The sequence below is a fragment of the Anguilla anguilla genome, chromosome 10 (genome assembly GCF_013347855.1).
Source record: "Anguilla anguilla isolate fAngAng1 chromosome 10, fAngAng1.pri, whole genome shotgun sequence".
Classification (NCBI taxonomy): domain Eukaryota; kingdom Metazoa; phylum Chordata; class Actinopteri; order Anguilliformes; family Anguillidae; genus Anguilla; species Anguilla anguilla.
This window is the reverse complement of record NC_049210.1, coordinates 28,414,285-28,434,664: the sequence shown is the minus strand read 5'-3', so window position 1 is coordinate 28,434,664 and position 20,380 is coordinate 28,414,285. Positions and strand designations below refer to the sequence as shown.

At 38.9% G+C, this 20,380-nt stretch overlaps 1 protein-coding gene across 8 annotated transcripts in view; it reads left to right on the top strand.

Moving 5' to 3' along the window:
- LOC118206696 (two pore calcium channel protein 1-like) overlaps positions 1-20,380 on the top strand; it is a 134,099-nt gene that overhangs the window by 34,320 nt on the left and 79,399 nt on the right. For all 8 annotated transcript variants that reach the window (XR_004761229.1, XM_035379676.1, XM_035379677.1 and 5 more), the window contains exons 11-12: positions 730-846; positions 13,617-13,741. Coding sequence is in view for 7 of the 8 variants with exons in the window: in XM_035379676.1 (XP_035235567.1) it covers positions 730-846; positions 13,617-13,741 (242 nt within the window). In the remaining variant the exon portion in view is untranslated. The remainder of the gene's footprint in view (positions 1-729; positions 847-13,616; positions 13,742-20,380) is intronic.

Below are 20,380 nucleotides of genomic sequence, written 5' to 3'. Positions count from 1 at the left end.
TCTTTTCGCACAGACATTGTCACAAAGACACTTTACAGTGGAAAGCAACTTGGTAGCTGGACTGGTCAGTAGTCTCGATTTATCTAATTTTATTTCTGCTGCCTGTAATATGGTGAAGAGGGTGTCAGAAAGCAAGAGGGTGGGACAGGAGAACCCAGGTGATAAGGACACAGAGTATTATTTTCAAATGGTTTGCTTTCAAATGGTGAATACAGTGTGGAGAAACATGTGAAACAGTTTTTTGGACACCGGAACTAATATATTGATCATTTCTTAGTGATATTGTAAATCAATTGCAAATTATTACAAATTTTTTAAACATCTCATTGAAATCGTAGACATATATTGGATTATGAAAAATCAATACATGTTGAGCAATTTTTATAGCAATCAGTTTTTTATTAAATCAGATACAGCCAAGATAAAGCACTTACCATGACACACAAAACAATCAACAGTTACTATTAATGAAAGAAAAAGTTTAATATCCATTGGTGCACATCAGAGCAATTATAAGTACTCACAGAGCAAGACGCACTACACCAGAGAACATTAAAAAGCTGTTGTGTGATTCCAGTGTGCATGTGCCACATTTAAGAAGTAGTTGTGGCAAAACTGTGCAGAACAAAGAGATAAATCTGGATGAAATTATGTACTGTGCAAAAACCCTTACTCTGAATAGTGAAGTTGTCTGAAGTAGAAGTGTGAATGTGTTTCCATTGCTTCCAGCTTTTGGCTGTGGTATTTGACACTTTCAACGGTGTGGAGAAGATGAAGTTCAAATCCTTGCTGTTGCACAAGAGGTCGGCCATTGACCATGCTTTCCAACTCCTGGTCAGCAGGCAGGTGAGTGGATTTCTGTTTAGGCTAGTGTTGATCATAGCCTTGTGGGCTGCACCGGTGTATTGGCAAATGATCGGTATCTGCCGATAAATTAACAATTTGCATGGTCAGCTCTGATTATGTCCTGTCGATCACAAGGGACAAAGTCTGTTGTTTATTTGTAATCCAGTTGGTGAGTTGGTTTTCATTTAACCTGTCACAAAAAAATGAATTTCACTTTGTTTTTCATATTGTTTCCCCTATAATTGGTGCCAAAAATGACAAAATGACAAAAGTAATGCCAAATATCTCTTCATTTGGAAATCAATAATCCTTGGCCCCTGGGAGCCTTTGTGGGGCGCTGTTCCAAAACATAACTCATCCCCAATGTTGTTGCCTGGGTAACTTGATGTGAGACCGGAGGCATGCTAGCTTTCTTTATCTTTCTTCTGTAAGGCACCTCAAAGTGAAAGTAAGATGCTCTGTATGCTATTGGGGTGTCTTAATTATAATGTGGCATAGGTTACACATCTTATTTTTATGCAATGAATGCAGCATATTAAAGCGGCATATTAAAATCTCGAAGATTTTCATTAAAATAAATGTCTGTTAAGTCACTATGTATTGCTGAATTAGGTAACACAATGGTGATTGAGCCTATTATTATATTAATTTATATTGTCATTATTATTATAATTTATGATTAAAGAACTGGGTGTCTGTGGCGACATTCCCGGGAAAAAATCACAAGCGGCGCACAGTTAATGACGTGTTTTCCATCACCCATCAGTGGTTGGTTTGCCAGAGTGGGTAGGCGGTGTTTTTTTCTGGTGTCTGCTAGCGTTATGGAACCCTAAAAAGTTTTTGTGTAACATGAGAGGTCATGTTATTTGTTGATGCAGATTTCGTGACATAGTTATTTGCACAGATAACGCTAGCTACCGGACCATGTCAAGAAAGGCAACATTAGTTTAGACAACGTTGTGCACAGTCAGTAGCCATCTCTCATATCAGGTAACGTTGCGTTAGCAAGCTAGCTAATGTAATTAACATAATCTAATGTCAGATAACAATTAGAAAAAAACGCTAGCTAACGCTACCGATCGGTACCGACCTCGCAAACCGTCTCTCGAATACAACGCTACCTTGTTGCAACATTGCAATGTAGCTAACTAACGGCCAGTTCAGAACAATGATTCGCAACGAGACTGGATGCAACTCGCAAAATTCCAAGACTCCTGATTGTAAATGTTCTAAAACTGTACTTGGCGATTTGACAAGGTGGGTCTTTTGAGACCCCAGGGCAGGCAATGGCTCTGCTACTAAACCGCTGCAATTTTCTCTGCAACATTCTAAAACCGTTTCGTCTCGTTGCGAATCATTGATCTGAACTGGCCTTAACGTTACCGTTATTTACATTGCCATCAAGTTCATCAATATATTATAATTATCGGAATAAAGCCATCTTTACAAAAAGCATTAACCCCGGGGTATAGGTGGAGGCTGGAGCAGAGCCGGGTCTGATTTCTGTGTAAAGATGTCAAGCCGGAGAAAACTAAATAAAAAAAAATACGGCAGTATGGATTAGCGTTGTTATTATTTTATTACGCTTCCTCATATGTTCCTTCAGCCTTGATGCCCTTTTTTGATGAAATCTTTGTTTTATTCTTCTTGTTCTTGCTAATTTAACACCCAGCTCAGCGAACAGTTTAGCTAGCAAAACCAGAAACACCAGGGGTAACATTTGGAAGGCAGTTGTTTCAAAAATATCACACCACGATCATTCACGAGAAAGACAATGTTTATTGTGCACGAGATACATAATTTCACGAGCCACAGTGAATCCCGCGGATTCTTCTCTGCAGTGTAAAGATGTTTGTACTGGGCAAAAGGTGGATAAAGAATGTCTGTGGAAATTGATCGTCACTAATTCTACTCCAGGTCTGCTACATTTTAACCAGGCTCAGCTGTGTAAAGAGCTTACGTTAGCCTAATGTTAGGCAATGAATGAGTATGTACATAACGTTACTTTTATAACAACCATTTTTTATTCAGTAAATAGTAAGTGTTATAGTTACCGTGGCCCAGGTGCCTGCTGACTGACGTCACACACAGGCGACACTGTTTGGAAGTTGGGAAGTGAGGTCCAAAAACACACCTGCAATTCCTGCTTCTCGCCATTGGTACCGCCAAAGAGAACGAAACAGAAATCTTCGAGATTGCCACTTTAGGTTATCCTCTCCTTGTGATCGTCTTGAATATAAAGAGTAAACAGAAATTTAAACACATATAAATTGCAGACCGCCTGCCACATCATCTAACTGTGCCAATATGCCATCCAGCGTGCCACGTCTGTTTTGGAGTTTTTCAGTGCTTACGACCAGTCCTGAAAAAAATTATTTTACTTTAAGTCAAGGAATGCACTGTGTTTAACCTCTTAGCGCAAAGCCCCTAGTGGCCGGCACACCGGCGTGCCGAGATTACTGTACTCAGACATTCAGTGCTCCTGCAACCAAGTATGAGTTAAAAACAGAAACAGTTTGTTTTGGTTTCACTAGTAGACGATACACGACAACAATGCCGAATACGGAGTTTTGCAGCGCCACCATTGTCGCTCTGGTTGTTCATTTAACATGCACCCCTCCCTGCAGTCTCATCTGCAACTACACCCCCCACTCATGACATAATGGACAATATTGTCTATCTGTGCATTCATAAAAATATTCTTTCACCACTCAGAAATCGTATAGCAACAAGATAAACCCAACAGTAGCCTTAAGATATGCCAATACAGCAGTAAAAACGTTTCTCACTGAATAATGAAATAAACAAGACAAAGTTTTAAAAAATGGATGAAGGTGCTGTCATGGCGGAAGCAACATGTTGTGGAGCTGGCGGTAGTGGTGTTTGTTCCCGAACCAAACCGGAGATATATAGAACTAGTGATGGCAAGGTGATTGTAGAAGACGAACTTTTGAATTTCTTTGTCGTCAAGTTGAGAACATTGAGTCAAGGTGAAATTATTTTGCTGGCCACAAACAACTTCAGCTCAGAGTGGATAGATACTTCTAAGAAGCTTCTTTTTGTGATCTGTCCTAAAACCTTGCAGCGTTGTATTACTCACAAGGGGGCACAGATGTAAAAACATGTCTGAAGATACTAAATGAGTGCAGAGAAAATACACCAAGATTCGTATCGCACTACTTAGATGACCTTCCACCAGTTTCGTTCAATCATATTGATGTCTCAGCATTCCTGGGTAGAATGGAACAATTAAATAAGGACATTTGCTCTATGAAGCGAACTCTCGAAGCTCAAACAAACGCTTGTGAAGAGTACACCACCACAATCACCGCTTCCAGAGTGGAGCGTAGTTGTGAGGGAAGGGTGGCGATTAAAGTCGGTGCTGCACACCGCTGCGCAATCAAAACCTTGTGTTACGCAAGCTCCTTTGAAACGAGAGAGGAAGAAAATGGGAATAATTGGAACTAGCACAGGTTGTAACATCCAAGTTGTTAAGGCTAACTTGGTGAGTGTATTTGCTACTAAATTTTCCCCAAACCTTGACGCTGAAACTCTAAGTGCGTATTTGAACAGAAGCTGGTTCGGGTAGTCACATGTCGGAAGATTGAATCGGCACAAAATAGATTCAGTTCATTCTATGTCACTGCTGAATGTAACAAAGTAGTAGAAATGTATGACCGCAACTTTGGCCAGACGGGACTTTTGTCCGACGTTACTATGAGGCACGTCGGCCCAGAGATGCTCTAGTTAGTGAGTTGCATGGATTAGAACGAAACCCCAGCATTCAGAATAAAGTGACTATTGGTGATGTCCTACATTTGAACCATACTAATTAGTATGATCAGGATTGTGTTTTATAATGCGCGTGGCTTGCGTGTAGGGCACAGTGCTGGAGATAAAACAAGTCGTTTGGTGGTTGATGGTTGAAAAGCTTTTGGAGGAATGTGACATCCTATGCCTTCAAGAGACATGGTTAGCTAAACAAGATCTGGAAAGACTAAATACGCTACATAAGGACTTTCATGGAGTTGGGGAGTCCACTACTGATCTTAGCACAAAAATAGTTCAAGGCAGGATACCGGGTGGAGTGGCCATACTTTGGAATAGCAAATACGATCCAGTGGTGAAGGTGGTAAGACTGGATGTTGACTGGGCTAGTGGAATGATCAATTATAAAGATATTATTTATTTATTTCACCTTTATTTCACCAGGCAAGTCATTAAGAACAAATTCTTATTTACAATGGCGGCCTGACAAGCGACAAAAGCCACTTAAGGGAAGGGGAGGTGGGCTAGAAGATAAAAGCATGTTAAAAGCACAAAATTACGGTGGCTGACAAGGGCAAACACGCTACAATGGCCCAAAACATTTCCATTAGGAGAAACATGCTGCAGCTTCAGAAATGATGCCAGTTCAAAAACACATACGAAAATCCAAAACAAGTACAACAACAGAAAGTGCTGCAAATGAAAAAAACATGCTGCAGAAAGCCAAAACAAATACATTAACAGCAAACACGCTGCAAATACAGAAACGATGCAAAATCAAAAACACACAAACTCCGAGAATAAATGCAACAGAAAAACGCTTTTGGAGCACGTTTCTGTTGTATTTGTATTGGATTTTCGTATGTGTTTTTGAATTGGCATCGTTTCTGAAGCTGCGGCACGTTTCTCCTAATGGAAATGTTTTGGGCCGTTGTAGCGCGTTTGCCCTTGTCGGCCACCGTACAAAATACATCAATAATAACAAACTAAACATAGGCACATGGAAACACAGGCAAGCAAACAACAGTCAACAAACGAGATATGGGGGGAGGGCGAAAAAAAAAAACAGAAGAGTGTTTTGGGGATATTGCATGGTAGAAAAACAGTTGTAGGAATCAGTGAAAATGTCTGAGATGGCATGTTTGAAGGCAGAAATGGTAATAAATTTATCCAGTTTTAGGGTTTTTTGCAGAGTATTCCAGTCGCAGGCAGCAGTGGATTGAAATGATGCAAGACCGAGGGAGGTGTTGGTTTTGGGAATTTTCAATTGGATATGGAGTGAGGACCGGGTGTTGTGTGTGACAAACATAGGGTGCAGCAGATGACATAAGTAGGGAGGTGATAGACCCAGAAGGGTCTTGTAAATGAGAGTAAGCTTGTGAATGTTACGATGGGTGTGAAGGGAGGGCCAGTTGACCATAGAGTAAAGCGTGCAGTGGTGTGTTTTGTGGCAAACCGGATAGCAGAATGGTAAAGAGTATCAAGCTTGCAAAGTGTACCTTTGCATGCAGACCTGTATATTATGTCACCATAATCGAACATGGGGAGAATAGTCATTTGTATGAGGGTGAGTTTGGCAGCAGAGGTAAAAGTGAAACAATTTCTATAAAGGAACCTGAGTTTTGCCTTGACCTTAGACTGCAGCTTAGATATATGGTGGGAGAAGGATAGCGTGTTGTCTAGCCAGATGCCCAAGTACTTACAGACTGTGACCTGATCCAGGGTAGCTCCCTCACTGGTGATGATGTTGAGGGCTGGAGGGGGTGTGTCACCCTTCTGGCAGAACCACATAACCTTAGTCTTGGAGGTGTTAAGAGACAGTTTAAGGTGGGTAAAAGCCTGTTGGACTTGGAGGAGGCTATCCTGGAGTGTGGTTAGTCAGTGTGTCAGGGGAAGGACCAGTAGCATAAAGAATTGTGTCATCAGTGTATAGGTGAATGAGTGAGTTACCAGCAGCCTGAGGGATGTTATTGATGTATTTGGAGAACAGTGTGGGAGTAAGTATGGAGCCTTGGGGGACACCCCTTGTGACTGGGAGAGGGTGAAAGAGAAGGTTTTCATACCTCACACGTTGCACCCGGTGAGATAGATAGTGAGAGAACCAAGCCTGTGAGTGATTAGTGACCCCAATGCTGCTCAGTCTATTTATAAGAATGGTATGATCAACCGTATCGAAAGCTTTGGCAAGGTCAATGAATATTGCAGCATAGTGTTGTTTGACATCTAATACAGATGTAATATCATTGAGAACCTTTAAAGTAGCTGTAACACAACCGTACCCAGAACGAAAACCAGACTGCACCCCAGATAGTATACCATACACATCCAGATAGTCAGTTAGCTGTTTGTTAACAAGTTTTTCAAATACCTTGGAAACACAAGGCAAGATAGAAATGGGTCTGTAACTGTTTGGGTCAGCCTGATCACCACCCTTCCACCACCCATGGATGCGGGGAAGGCAAACAGGACTAGGGGCTGCAGGTAGCCAAGGCGTAGGGCTTAAGGGCGAGGGACTCTTTGATATACAGGTGGTGGTTAAAGACTCGAAAACAAAACCAGACTTTATAAAGTGTCGATTGAAGATATCAGCCATTGAGTTCTTATCTGTAACTACAAGATCATCCACTTTAAGTGACAAGGGCAGAGAAGAGGGTTTGTTCTCGAGTTTTCTCACCGTTTTCCAAAATGTATTGGGGTCGGCGCCGCATAATGTAAATTGCTCCTTAAAGTAGCCAGCTTTGGCCTGTCGCACAGCTTGTGTGGCCTTATTCCGGATGTGACGAAACAGAAGTCTGTGAGAGGCAGACCTGGATAGACATGCTTTGCGCCAGGCAGAATTTCTTTGTTGTAGCAGTGCTGCCAAATCTCGATTAAACCAGGGACTGAGGTGATTTTTTATCCATAGTTTCTTAATGGGGGCATGCTTGTTGATCACAGCACTAAAAAGGTCCCTGAACAGAAACCATGCATCATTCACGGTGGGGATCAGGCTGACTCTATACCAGCTTCCATTGGCCAGGTCATGCAAGAACACTTGAGTATTGAAATGTTTTAAAATACGCTTATCACTGATGATGACAGGCTGTTTGACAGAGAGGCTTTTGCGAACACAGGCAATGAAACAGTGGTCGCTGAGGTCATTGCAAAACACACCAGATTGGTACATGTGTGGAGAATTTGTAAAAACCACATCTATCTATGTGGCCTTATCGGGGATATTGGGGTCATACCTGGTAGGGTGGGCTATGATTTGGTGGAGATTTAGGGAGTCAAATTGTTGCACAACTTTCTCAGGAGGCTTAAGCATGTCCCAATTGAGGTCACCTAGTAGGACAAGCTCAGACCTGGTGAAAGGCGCCAGGGCACTGCTTAAGGCCACTAGGGTACATCCTGGTGTTGATGGCGGGCGATAACAGCCAGCCACTGACAGAGAAAAGCTGTTGGATAGCTTAATGTTAAGGACAAGTAAATCAAACTGTTTAGGAATGGACTTAGCCAAGGGTATAGTGCACTGAAGGTGTTCTTTGGTAAAGATTGCCACCCCCCCACCTTTAGATGACCTATCCTGTCGAAACAGATTGTAACCAGATAAGTTTACATCAGAGTAGGGAATAGACTTACAAAACCAGGTCTCAGTAATCACTAGAACTTCCGGATTTGAGCTCTCTACCCATACTTTAAGCTGATCCATATTGGGTAATATACTTCTTGCATTGACATGCAGAAACCCCAGGTTTTTACGGGCACATAAAATCACCAAAACATAGATCATTTGAAGCTAAGCCAGCATTGGGGAAAGCAAAATCAAACAGAGGACCAGGGTGGATATGAACATTACCAGAAATCATAAGCAGTAATACAATCAAAACACGGCAGAGAACAGAGGAAGCACTACAATGTTGTAGTTTTTTTGAGACAGTTGTATGCACATTGGATGGCAACAAAATCATTTTGTGAAGCAATCTCATAATAAAACATGACAGCAGTGGCGGAATGATAGAGTTCATGTTTGGCATTAACCCAAAAGTCCTTACTACCATTAAAGAAACAGTGTCTCTGTTGTGTGAACGAGCATTGTCTGTTTCGCGGCTGGGTAAACAAGCAGGGTCATAAAGTTCATTTTCAGGCACAATAGGTAAAGAAAGCAATGTGAAAAACGCTTTAAAAAAGCAAAGCAGTTTGAGGGGAGCCATAGTTAGTCCAGTTGAAAACAAAGAGAAAAAAAAAAAAAACTATTACACTCACCCAAATGCCAGCAGTCCTTACTCCAGTAAAAAACAGTTTGCATTCACCCAAATGCTAGCAGACCACAGTAAAGCTACCTAGCTGGGTGGTTAGCAGGTAAGGGAGAAAAAAAAAGAGAGCGCTATCTAGCTAGATGGCTAGGCAGAGGAGGAGGTTAGAGAGGGGGGACAGCAAGGGGCACTGCTAGATGGCTAGCAGATATGGGAGGCAGTAGTAGTAGAAGCAGCAATCCAGGCCAACAGGGCCCGAGGCCAGGCTAGATGGTTAGCAGTTGGGGGGACGGTGATAGAAGCAGTAGCAGCAGCAACAGAAGCAACAGCAGCAGCAACAATTCAGACCCCCAAGGCCACGCTAGATGGATTTGTAATTAGGAGAGGCAGTAGCAGAAGCAGTAGCAGCATCCATAGCAGCATTAGCAGCAGCAGCTGAAGTGTTAGTAGCAGCAGTCCGGGCAAACAATGACTGAGGCCTGAGGTCTGGAGAATCCAAATCAAGCAGAAATTCCTTACCAAGTTTTATGAAGAGGTTGGTGTAGCCTCTTTTAACTTGTTTTGTAAAAAATACCAGGATAAATAAAGAATTACAAAGATATTAGGTGGATAGAATCCAGTCCAAGTTCTCAGAGAAGCATAGTGGCAGCCATCTGGGAAAGTGGCCATCACAGGATATTTACTATTATGAATATTTATACACCATATGAATGAGTCTTATCAAAATGTAGATTAATATCTCAGTAGATTAGTGTTTGTCAACTCATTCATTGAGGATAATGCTACAAGTTGTGTTTATGTTGTTGGGGATATGAGTTCCGACATTTCAGATAATAACTCTTCATTTGCAAAATACTTAATGCAGATATGCAATGACAGCAATCTTATTTTATCTAGTAAACTGCTTTTGCCTGAGAAAAGTTATACATATATTAGAGAAGCATGACATACATCGTCATGGCTTGATCATTGTATATGCACAGCAGATGCACATGCTTCCTTGGATAGCATGGAGATATACTATGGATTGGCCACTACTGATCACATACCAATTGTTTTGTCCTTAAATGTTGAGAATTTACCCGTGCTATTGTTGGCAATAATGCAAACACAGGGTAGTTTGATTGGTCTAGTTTAACAAAGGAATATATTAATATATACAGTTCTCAAACTGTTAAATTGATAGATAGTATTGAACTGCCAAGAGATGCTTTGGTGTGCTGTGACATGAACTGTAAAAACTTGCAATATGGTAATGATCTATGTTCTATGTATGATACTATAGTGGAAGCTCTAAATGTCTCTAGTAAGTCATTTTATAAACACAAGAACAAGGTGCATAACATTAGACCTGGCTGGAATGAGTATGTAGCTGAGCTCCATGCTGCAGCTAGAGAAGCCTTTAAAACATGGGCAGAGTCAGGAAGGACTAGACAGGGGCCCTTGTTTGAGCACAAAAATCATACTAATGCCAGATTTAAGTATCCTCTCCGCTTCACTAAAAGGAATGAGGACACAATGAGGGGTGGCTCACTTGCTAGGAAGTTGCAAAATAATAACTAATATGACTTCTGAAAAGAGGTCAGAGTTATAAACAGCTGTAAAACTTCCTTACCGACTAATATTGATGGAGTAGGTGGCTCAGATGAAATTGCTGAGCTGTGGCAACAGCACTATTATGATCTGTTCAACTGTTTTAAAAGTAATACATTTGTGGTTGAAAATATTGACTTCATTGAGAGCATGGTGGTTAGGTCGGAGGAAGTCCACCATGCTATCATGAAGTTAGATGACAACAAGGCATGTGGTATGAATTATATGATCATATGACTGCTGAACACTTTAAGCATGCCAGCCAAAAACCTTTTCCTCTTCTTGCTATTTGTTTTACTGGGTTTTTAGTTCATGGTATCTTACCTGACTCTATTATATCAGTATTACTTGTACCTGTCATTAAGGACAAAGCTGGCAAAATAAACAGCATGGACAATTATAGACCTATTGCCTTAGCCAGCATTCTTTCTAAAGTGTTGGCGAGAATATTGCTGCACAGACTACAGTTGTACATTCTCACCACTGATAACCAATTTGGCATTAAAGGAGTAACATGGTGGTTGAATGTGACACTTGCCAGTTGTCTTTAGGCAACAACTAAACAAATGTGCATAATTTTTTTATTATTCAGTCACTTAAATGTATTTTAAAACTTATTTTTCTAAGCCTAAATTTCCCACTATAAAAGTTCACCCGAACTGTATGGGCGTGGTAATAAGAACTGTCAGTTAGCTATGATTGACAGACCATGCCCCGTTACCATAGCTACCTCCATGATACGCGCTCATCTTGGGAGACTGAATTTTCACAAGCTAGCTAACTTAGTATATCAAGTATCGACAGCTAAGGACGTTGACTTATATCCAATAATAATTTTTTCTAGCTAGCTAGCCAGCCAAGTTAAGATAAAATAACAACTATAACGTCCTTATGAAAGCAAACTAGCTAGCTAACGTTATCGATATCATTACATTATGAAAGCAAACTACATAGCTAGCTAACGTTAGCTAGCTAGCTATAAATGAATATGACCAACCAGAGATAGTCTAATAGTCCTTAAAAGGCACTCTAATAAGTGAATCTAATGTTAGTCAAATATTTGTATTGTCTTGCCTGTAAGCCAGCGGCACAAACTATGGGTCACGAGTTATCCATTTAGAATGAGCTTTCACAGCAATCTGACTGACTGTAGGGAGGGCAAAACGTAGTTTTAGAATGTCGCCAGTAGTGCATGCGCGTGAGCTGTGACCTTTTTCACAGAAAAGGTCGTTTGTCGCCTTTTTTTTAGTTTATTACAGTGGTGATAGAAGTGACAATAATTAAGTGGTGCTGTGCTGTTAGCCTTTACTGATTAACCGTACAAGGTTAATGTGAAGTAGCTAGCACAATCGGACAGCACTGACCCATAAAAATATACTTTAAATGATACTTGCTCAATCGAACGGTAAATCTGAAAAACATTTGATTATAGTCAGTGGCACCGAAATTTTCTTTTACACCCTCAATAAACGGCACAAGTCACAGTAGACGATTGAATTAAACCTTTTAAAGTTATATATTTTCTGAAGCGTTATCGTTTCTGCTTGGCCACAGTGAGTGAAACTAGGCGATCTGAGCGTATGGTTTCTGTGTAAATTACGTCAGAAGGATTCAGCCTTGTTGTTTGCTACCTAAACTTCACACCACACTTGTAGCAGGACGGTGTGTCCAGTCAGATTTCTCTACGGGGTGTGGAAAGGGGAGTGGTTACTGTACTTGTGACGCACTAAGTTGATAACATTCTCAACCGGCTGAAAATAGGACAATGAATTTAAAACGCGTATTTCTCCAAAAATAAAGAACGGACATATTTAATACTTTACTCATCGTGTTTCTTCAATGCCTCTTGTGCAAATAGCACATGAAACCGAGAAAGTGTGAAAACCACCATGTTACTCCTTTAAAAGTAAACATGGCACAGATATGTCTATTTTTGCTTTAAAGGAAATGGTAGACAAATACAGAATTCTACCATGTTTACGTGTTTTATAGATGCTTCAAAGGCATTCGATTGAATAAATCATGAGAAATTATTTTATAAAATGTGCCATAGCGGTGTACCTATGTATATACTCAGAATCTTAGTACTGTCAAATACTGTCATTAATCACCTTATGTATGCAGATGATTTGATTTGGTTTTCAGTCCATATAGTGCTGGTCTACAACAGTTATTAAAGATATGTTCCCAGTATGGTGAAGAATTTGACATCAAATATAATGCCAAAAAGAGTAATATTATAATTGTTAGATCTAAAGAGGACAGAAAGAAGTATTTCCCGGTTTTTTCCCTGAGTGATAATGCTCTTAAGGTGTGTAATGAGATGAAATACCTTGGCCACTGTATCACAGATGATTTAACAGAAGACAGAGATATTTATCGACAATGTCGCAAATTGTATGCACAAGCTAATATGCTGATACGTAAATTTCATATGTGCACAGTCAACGTCAAATCCTCATTGTTTAGAGCCTTCTGTACTCCCCTGCATACAGCGCACCTGTGCTGTATTTACAGAAAAAACAGTATGCAGAGACTTAGTGGCATATAATGATGCTATGCAGTTGTTACTTCATGTGCCAAGATCTCACAGTGCTAGTCAGATGTTTGTTAATATTGGAGTACCTACCTGTCAAGCAGTAATAAGAAACCTTATGTACAAATTTATGTGGCGTCTGGTTGAGTCAGAGATTAGCATTATCGAGGTTCTAACCAACCCTGTGATGAGTTGTACTAGATTTTCATCAAATATGTGGAGGCACTGGCACAAGAGTCTTTATGTAGGCCTAAACTTTTAGATGGGTCATAAATGTAACCTCTATCAATGATTTTTATCTATGCTTTTGTATGTGTAACTTATTCCCCTTTTTAAAAACATTTTTTTTTTAATTTTTTTACTCCTGCTATGGACCTCAATTTATGATGAGTCTTGAATAAAGTGGAAATGAAAAAAAAAAAAATGAAATGAAAAGTGATACCATGTCAAGTTTAGTTGTTAACAATTAATTACATTACTGGCATGTGTCATACGCTCTTATCCAGAGTTACATGCAAAGTAAGCACAAGTGCAAAGATCAGGGATTAGAGTGCAGTAATTCCTGAATGGGGAACATTGAAGGTCAAGTTTCCAATGATCGAATTGCTCCGGCACTCATATTCATAATCTTGTTTCAGAGGCCCAATGGAGTGTCCCTAAAGCAGTTTGATGGGCTGATGCGTTTCTACCAACCACGGATGAGTGCCCGTGATCGCTTCCTGACTTTCAAGGCCCTTAACCAATCTGGTCTGCCCATGCTCAGGTACACACATTTCCTCACTGTCTACAGCAATGGATGTTGGCACATCTTTACATAATGAAAACGGTGAGGCCAGGGATAAGTTTTTCAACAAAGGAGACTACATAATGCAGATTGTTGCTGTTGTTCTTGTGAGCCAAGTAGATAAAAATATATTGTAAGTATCATGAGACTACTTAACCTTAATAAACATTCAAATGATAAGACTTGATGCAAAATGTGTATGTGGACCTGAACTGTAACTTGTAAAAATTGGTATTGTTTTGTGACAGTGTGTGCTGAATCAATTTGAGTGTTGGTGAAAGTCATTGATCATTTAATTGTTGTAAAATTTGTGCAAGAAAACATTTGTCTTGAACAAAAACATAATTTCTTGAATTATTTAAAATTTTATAAATATGTACATCCTAAAAATATTCTGGCAATAGAAATGTGATAGACCTCTGCAATGAATGGTGCAATTTAAGCGCAATATCAGCTGGAATCTGTTTTTTTCGCAGAAATTCTTTATATAATTCAAGTACACTTTGATTCAAGTACATTCATACTGTTTTCTTCTTTGTGCAACAACAAGACAGTGGGCTCTATTTTCCAGAATCAATGTTGCATGGTGCATGGGTGCAGTCAGTGGTGCACTGGGCGTGGGTATTGAATGTTGGTATTTTCATGACCCAAGGCAAGGAGCACACAGCTGAAAGCATACGGCGCAGGTGGAAAATGGGCTGGATTATTCTGAATATAATATCAGTAGGTGTGTTGCAGCTGGATTAATTTATAGCCAATAAAGTGACCTCATTCCCTTTAAGAATTGTGTTGTTACATCCCCAGTCTAGGTTAGGGGCATAATGCGTAAAATTTAGGTGGGAATCCTCTCTCCCCTCCCCAGCACTGACCAAACCAACAAGTTTATTTAAACTCTTAGTGCACAGCCCCTAGTGGTCGGCACGCCGGCGTGCCGAGATTACTAAACTCAAGCATTCGGTGCTACTGCAACCAAAGTGTGAGATAAAAACAGAAACGCGTTGTTTTAGTTTCATTAGTAGACGATACACGACAACTATGCCGAAAACGGAGTTTCGCAGCCCCACCATTGTCGCTCTGGTCGTTAATTTAACACGCACCCCCTCCCTGCAGTGTCATCTAAAAAACACCCCCCACCCTTGACATAATGGACAATATTGTCTATCTTGGCATTCATAAAAATATACTTTCACCACTAAAATATCAACAAGATAAACCTGACAATAGCCCTAAGATATGCCTATACAGCAGTGAAAACGCTGCTCACTGAATAACGAAATAAACGAGAAAAAGTTTTTAAAAATTCTACAGTCAATATCTGGGACTAAATATTGAATAAATATACAACCTTACTGTTGGTTTTATGTGTAGAGATGTCCCTTTTGAGACTGAGTTGTCATATATTGTCTTGAACAATCCGTTTGGGAAATATACGCGCATCTGTGACGCCTGGGTATCTTCCAAAATAGCTGTGCGTAATACATTACATTACATTACATTACAGGCATTTGGCAGACGCTCTTATCCAGAGCGACGTACAACAAAGTGTATAACCATAACCAGGAACAAGTATGACGAAACCCCTAGAGAGAAGTACCGGTCCAAGTGCAGGGAACAACCGCATAGTTCAACTTGGACCCTGAAGGTTAAACTGATTTACACTAACACAACGAGAACGGCAACAACGCAATCTATGGAAAAAATACAAGCAGTAGTTAAGACAGTTAATGCACCTAAGTCACCTAATACCACACCTGTTGTTTACGGCGTCGTTGCCCTTTTTAGTACAGTCTGGCTTGACTGACAATTCATTTATTCAGTAGGTGAGAGTATAAGCTTTCTAACGATGTATAACATGTCTGATTTTGCTTTTGGAATAGCGTTTTATAGGTCAGCGTATAAGCATCGCATGCACTTACGCATTCACTCTATGTTAGCATAAAAATACCCTGCACCTAACGAAACGTGGTCAGTGATATTTTGTAATTTTTTGGAAAATACTATTATTATTGAGGACTTCTGGACATAGCTAGGCCATATGTTTGCTGACAGATCTAACTGACATCGTTTTCTGGAGCAAAACAGAAACGAATAGAACAGTATCATTGATACTGTCTCTGTCTCCATCTACTGAATGTAGATTAGATTTCATCATTACGTTATTTTTTAAATTGAGTGTCTTTAAATAGGTTAGTGGTGTTATATAATGTGGATATTTCACACTGTAATGTAAGCGTTAGTTAGTAGTGTAATAGTTTTTGTGATGCATGCAACAGTGATGACGAGAGTGTTGGAACATTGCCAAAACGTGGTGGACGGTTGAAAATTGTTTTCATATCGTCCCATCCCCATACAAGAAAACATACGAGAGTACAGAGTATAGAAATACATACAAGACTTAATTATTACACATTTAGGTACTGTACAGCATTATGTGACAATATTTTTTTTGCATTATTTTTAAATCTGATATCAATGTTTCATCTTAAACCTTCATAAGGGGCTCATTTATATGCTTTACAATGGACAAAAAGCATTGTATTCCTTTTTGGAGAGATTATGTTTCTGGACCCCTAGCTATTTTAGACCACTGTACTGACAGACAGCTTGTAATTACCACTTGAAAATTATGCAAAAGTGAATTTCTTGAGTCAAAACAGTTGAATTGTTATGAAAACATGATTATGTTGTTATTTACACCAATGCATAATTTAGACCTAACATAACGTAACATGATATAATGACGAAAACAGGCCATTCAGCCCAACAATGCTTGCCATTTTCCTAACTAAATTAGTGCTCTGGTTACCAACAGGCTAGATAGTATCTAACACTGTATTAAGCCAAGTCTTGAAAATCCCCAGAGTTTCTGCCTCTACTACGTGACCTGGCAGGCTATTCCACACATTGACTACTCTGTGTGAATTTTTTTCCCCTAATGTCTGTATGGAATCTACCTTTTGTTAATTTCCATTTATGCCCCCTTATATCTGTTCTACTAACAGAACTCAACCTGAAGAGTCTCTTGTAGTTCACTTTGTCGATCCCCTTTGTGAATTTAAAAGCCTCAATCAAATCACCCTTCAGTCTCCTTTTATTAAGCTTGAAAAGGTTAAGCATCTTAAGTCTTTCCTCATAGCTTTTATCTTTCATACCAGGAATCTATTTTGTTGCTCTTCTTTGAACTTTTTCTGGAGCCTCTATATCTTTCTTGTAGTAAGGTCCCCAGATCTGCACACAATACTCCAAGTGTTGTCTAACAAATGTAGGGCTGTGCCCGGATTCGGATTTGGCAGTTCAATATGACGATTCGTTTTATATATAAAGGTCTATAAGACTTTCTGGTAAAATAGTACATTGCCATGCATTTCAGTGCTGATTTAGACCACATTAACATAGTCAAGTGCAACAGAGTCATATGAACATTTCTTGAGCATTTAAAATCAATAAATCCATTAAGACAACTGCATATGACGCCAGATGTCTGATTTGAATTGCCGACAGTGCATTAGCCTGCGTGCGGATTTGTCGGAATCACGTGTTGGAATAATGAGACAGTAGGCTACACAGGTATTTCTGGTTAAACCTAGCTCTTATAACTTCTTTATTTTAATTAAAAATGAACAAACAAATGAAACAGTTTAAATAAATTCATAGCATTGTCCGCTTTGAAATAACTGACATATCTTCTTCAACAGGATAGGGGCTTAGGCTACTTCTTTATTTCTCTTTAAATATAAGAAGCCTAATATAGGCCTACATATAAACAAACATGTAAAAGAATAAATTAACAAATGAAGCAATTTAAGATTTGAATTATTTTAGTTGAAAATAATGCGTTTGTAAACAACAGTTTAAATAAATGGTATTGTCAGCCTTGAAATAACTGACATCTCGTCTTCAACGAGACCCTTTTTATTTCTCTTAAATACAAAAAAGTAATATATAAATCTAAATAAACGTGTAAAATAATAAATTAACAAATAAAGCAAGTTAAGATTAGACTTCTTTTAGATTAAAATAAATGAAAACTGTTTAAATAAATTCACGGCATTGTCCACTTTGAAATAATAACTGACCTCTTGTCTTCAAAATAATATTTGATTTCTGTAGGCTATTTCCCTTTAAACACAGCATAAAAAATAACTAATAAATCTAAACAAGTGTAAGTTAGTGTAAAGTGTAAATAAATAATCAAATCAAACACAAATTAGGATTAGCCTATAATTATTTAAATTGAAAAAGCAAACGTTTGTATTTAGACTTTTCCTACACAACAAAATAAATATAAAATGAATGATTTAACGGGAGTGGTCTTACTTTCCCAAGTTATCCAGTGTTCTTCAGGTTTCGGCTTCTCCCTTCAGTTTACCGCGCATGTTGTCGTGGAATTTTTCTGGCACGCGCAGGTTGCAAGAATATAAACACTGAATTCCTTTTATTTTATTTATAATTCAATATTGTAATATAACCACTGTCCATTTTTGTAAGATTCTATAATGATGTATTCCGATATTGTAATGCACATTGACTGTCTAAAAAAAAAAAAAAAACGACTGCTCGACTCAAAGAATCACAGTCGACTGAGGGGTCTCTGACAGATGATTCGAATCGTCGATTTTCAGGGGGCAGCCCTAAACAAATGTATTGTATAAGATAAGTATAACTTCCTTGGATTTATGCTCAATAGTTTTGGCTATATATCCCATTCATTTTCCAGGTTTCCACTTCTGGATTTTATTAAAATCTTCTTGGATTACTTTAGTAGCTTCCAGACTATTAGCTGGGCCTCCCAGTTTTGTATCATCTGCAAATTTGACCCTGTCAAGGTCATTGATATAAATTAGGAAGAGCAGTGGTCCCAGCACCGATCTTTGTGGGACTCCACTTCTAACAGCTCCATGCTCAGATAATATCCCTCCTGCTACTCTTTGTGTTCTACCCTGTAGCCAGTTCCAGATCCACTCTGAAATACATCCTCTAATTCCTACTGTCTTCATTTTACTAACAAGTCTTTCATGTGTTAAAAATGCTTTTTGGAAAACTAAGTATATAAAATCATAAGCCATGTTATAATCAAAACACTTGGTAGCTTCTTCAAAGAATACCAGAAGGTTTGTCAGACATGACCTTCCCTTACGAAAGCCATGCTGGGTATCCCTTAGGATGTTGCTATTTTCAAGAAATACTTCCATCTTGTCTCTAATGATAGATTCCTTTATTTTCCATGTGATGCAAGTTAAACTTACGGGAAAATATAGAAAATATAGTACCCCAGGGACCACAATGCAGTATAAGAACTGCCATAAACAATTACAGATAAAAATAAATAAAAGAATTAAAATTATAACAAAGAAAAAAAAAAAGCCAATGATCCATGCATGCAAAGTATGCATTTTTCCTGTTTATGGAATTTTTATCAAAGTTAAATTGGACCGTATATAATCATATAATCGTTGATTTGCTTTTGAATAAGCTATGATTGTGCGCACATTACACGGGAAAGCCCTGAAATTGGCAATTCGCCATATGCTGTGCGACACGAAAATTGCAAACAGCTGCGGTGAAATTGCAATGCACTGCTTGATCTTGACTGACACTCCCTCAGCAGTGGTTCCCCTATAACTTTGGTGCATGGTGAGTCACGAAATTACCAAATGGCTCAGACGTTTCAAAATCCCTGACGAAAATACCACTTTGCCAGTGTGACTGCTTACAACATACCATGTGCCGGCAGGAACATAGAGCCCAATGTTATTTGTTGTTTAATTATATGCAGTTACATGCATACATTGTATACTAAATTATATCTCAACAAAAACACATTTTCAATGTACAAAAATGTCAAGTTACTTACCCATACAAAGAATTATCTGTAAGTCATTCATTCAAACTTGCTAAATCTAGGCCTTCCTTTAAAGGTATTGATATCAAAATGAGGCCTAGTTACTACAAGCAATATTGCCTATCATAGCTCATGCAAATTAAACAAGCTATATTTCAAAGCAATGCTACCCAAAGTTTCCTAAATTATTTCACATAACTTGGCCCCCATGTTTTTTCATCTCATCTCATGAAGAGAAGTAGGTCATTCAAACTTTGTCTCTCACATCAAAGTGTCAAGTGTGAATTGACAAGTCATTTACAGTGAATCTGCAATTCAGCTGGTACACTTAAAAAATGGTAAAAATGACTACACTATATATTTGAACAGAATTATGTGCATCAAGTGCTTTAGCTGTATGAACAACACATAAGAAATACAATTCTTTATTATTATTATTATTATTATGGGGCCAATCACCAAGGGTGTGTAGGACCCCTATTATTTTTGCTAGGATTCTTCTTATTCTTCCTCTTCCTCTTCTCCCTACATTTTCACCCCTTTCACATGCTCAATAACTACCAAACAAAATTTGGCATGCATGGTATTGTATTCCTTCCAATTTATTATGCATGACACGCATGCAAAAGGAACTCTAGGTGGCGCTACAGTGCCACCTGCAAAATTGCAACTTTGAAAAAATTATTACGCCCAATGCATTTGACATGCATCCACCAATTTTTTTCCTCACGTCTGCCGCCTCATTTTGAACTTATAACATCATTGAACCCCTGGTG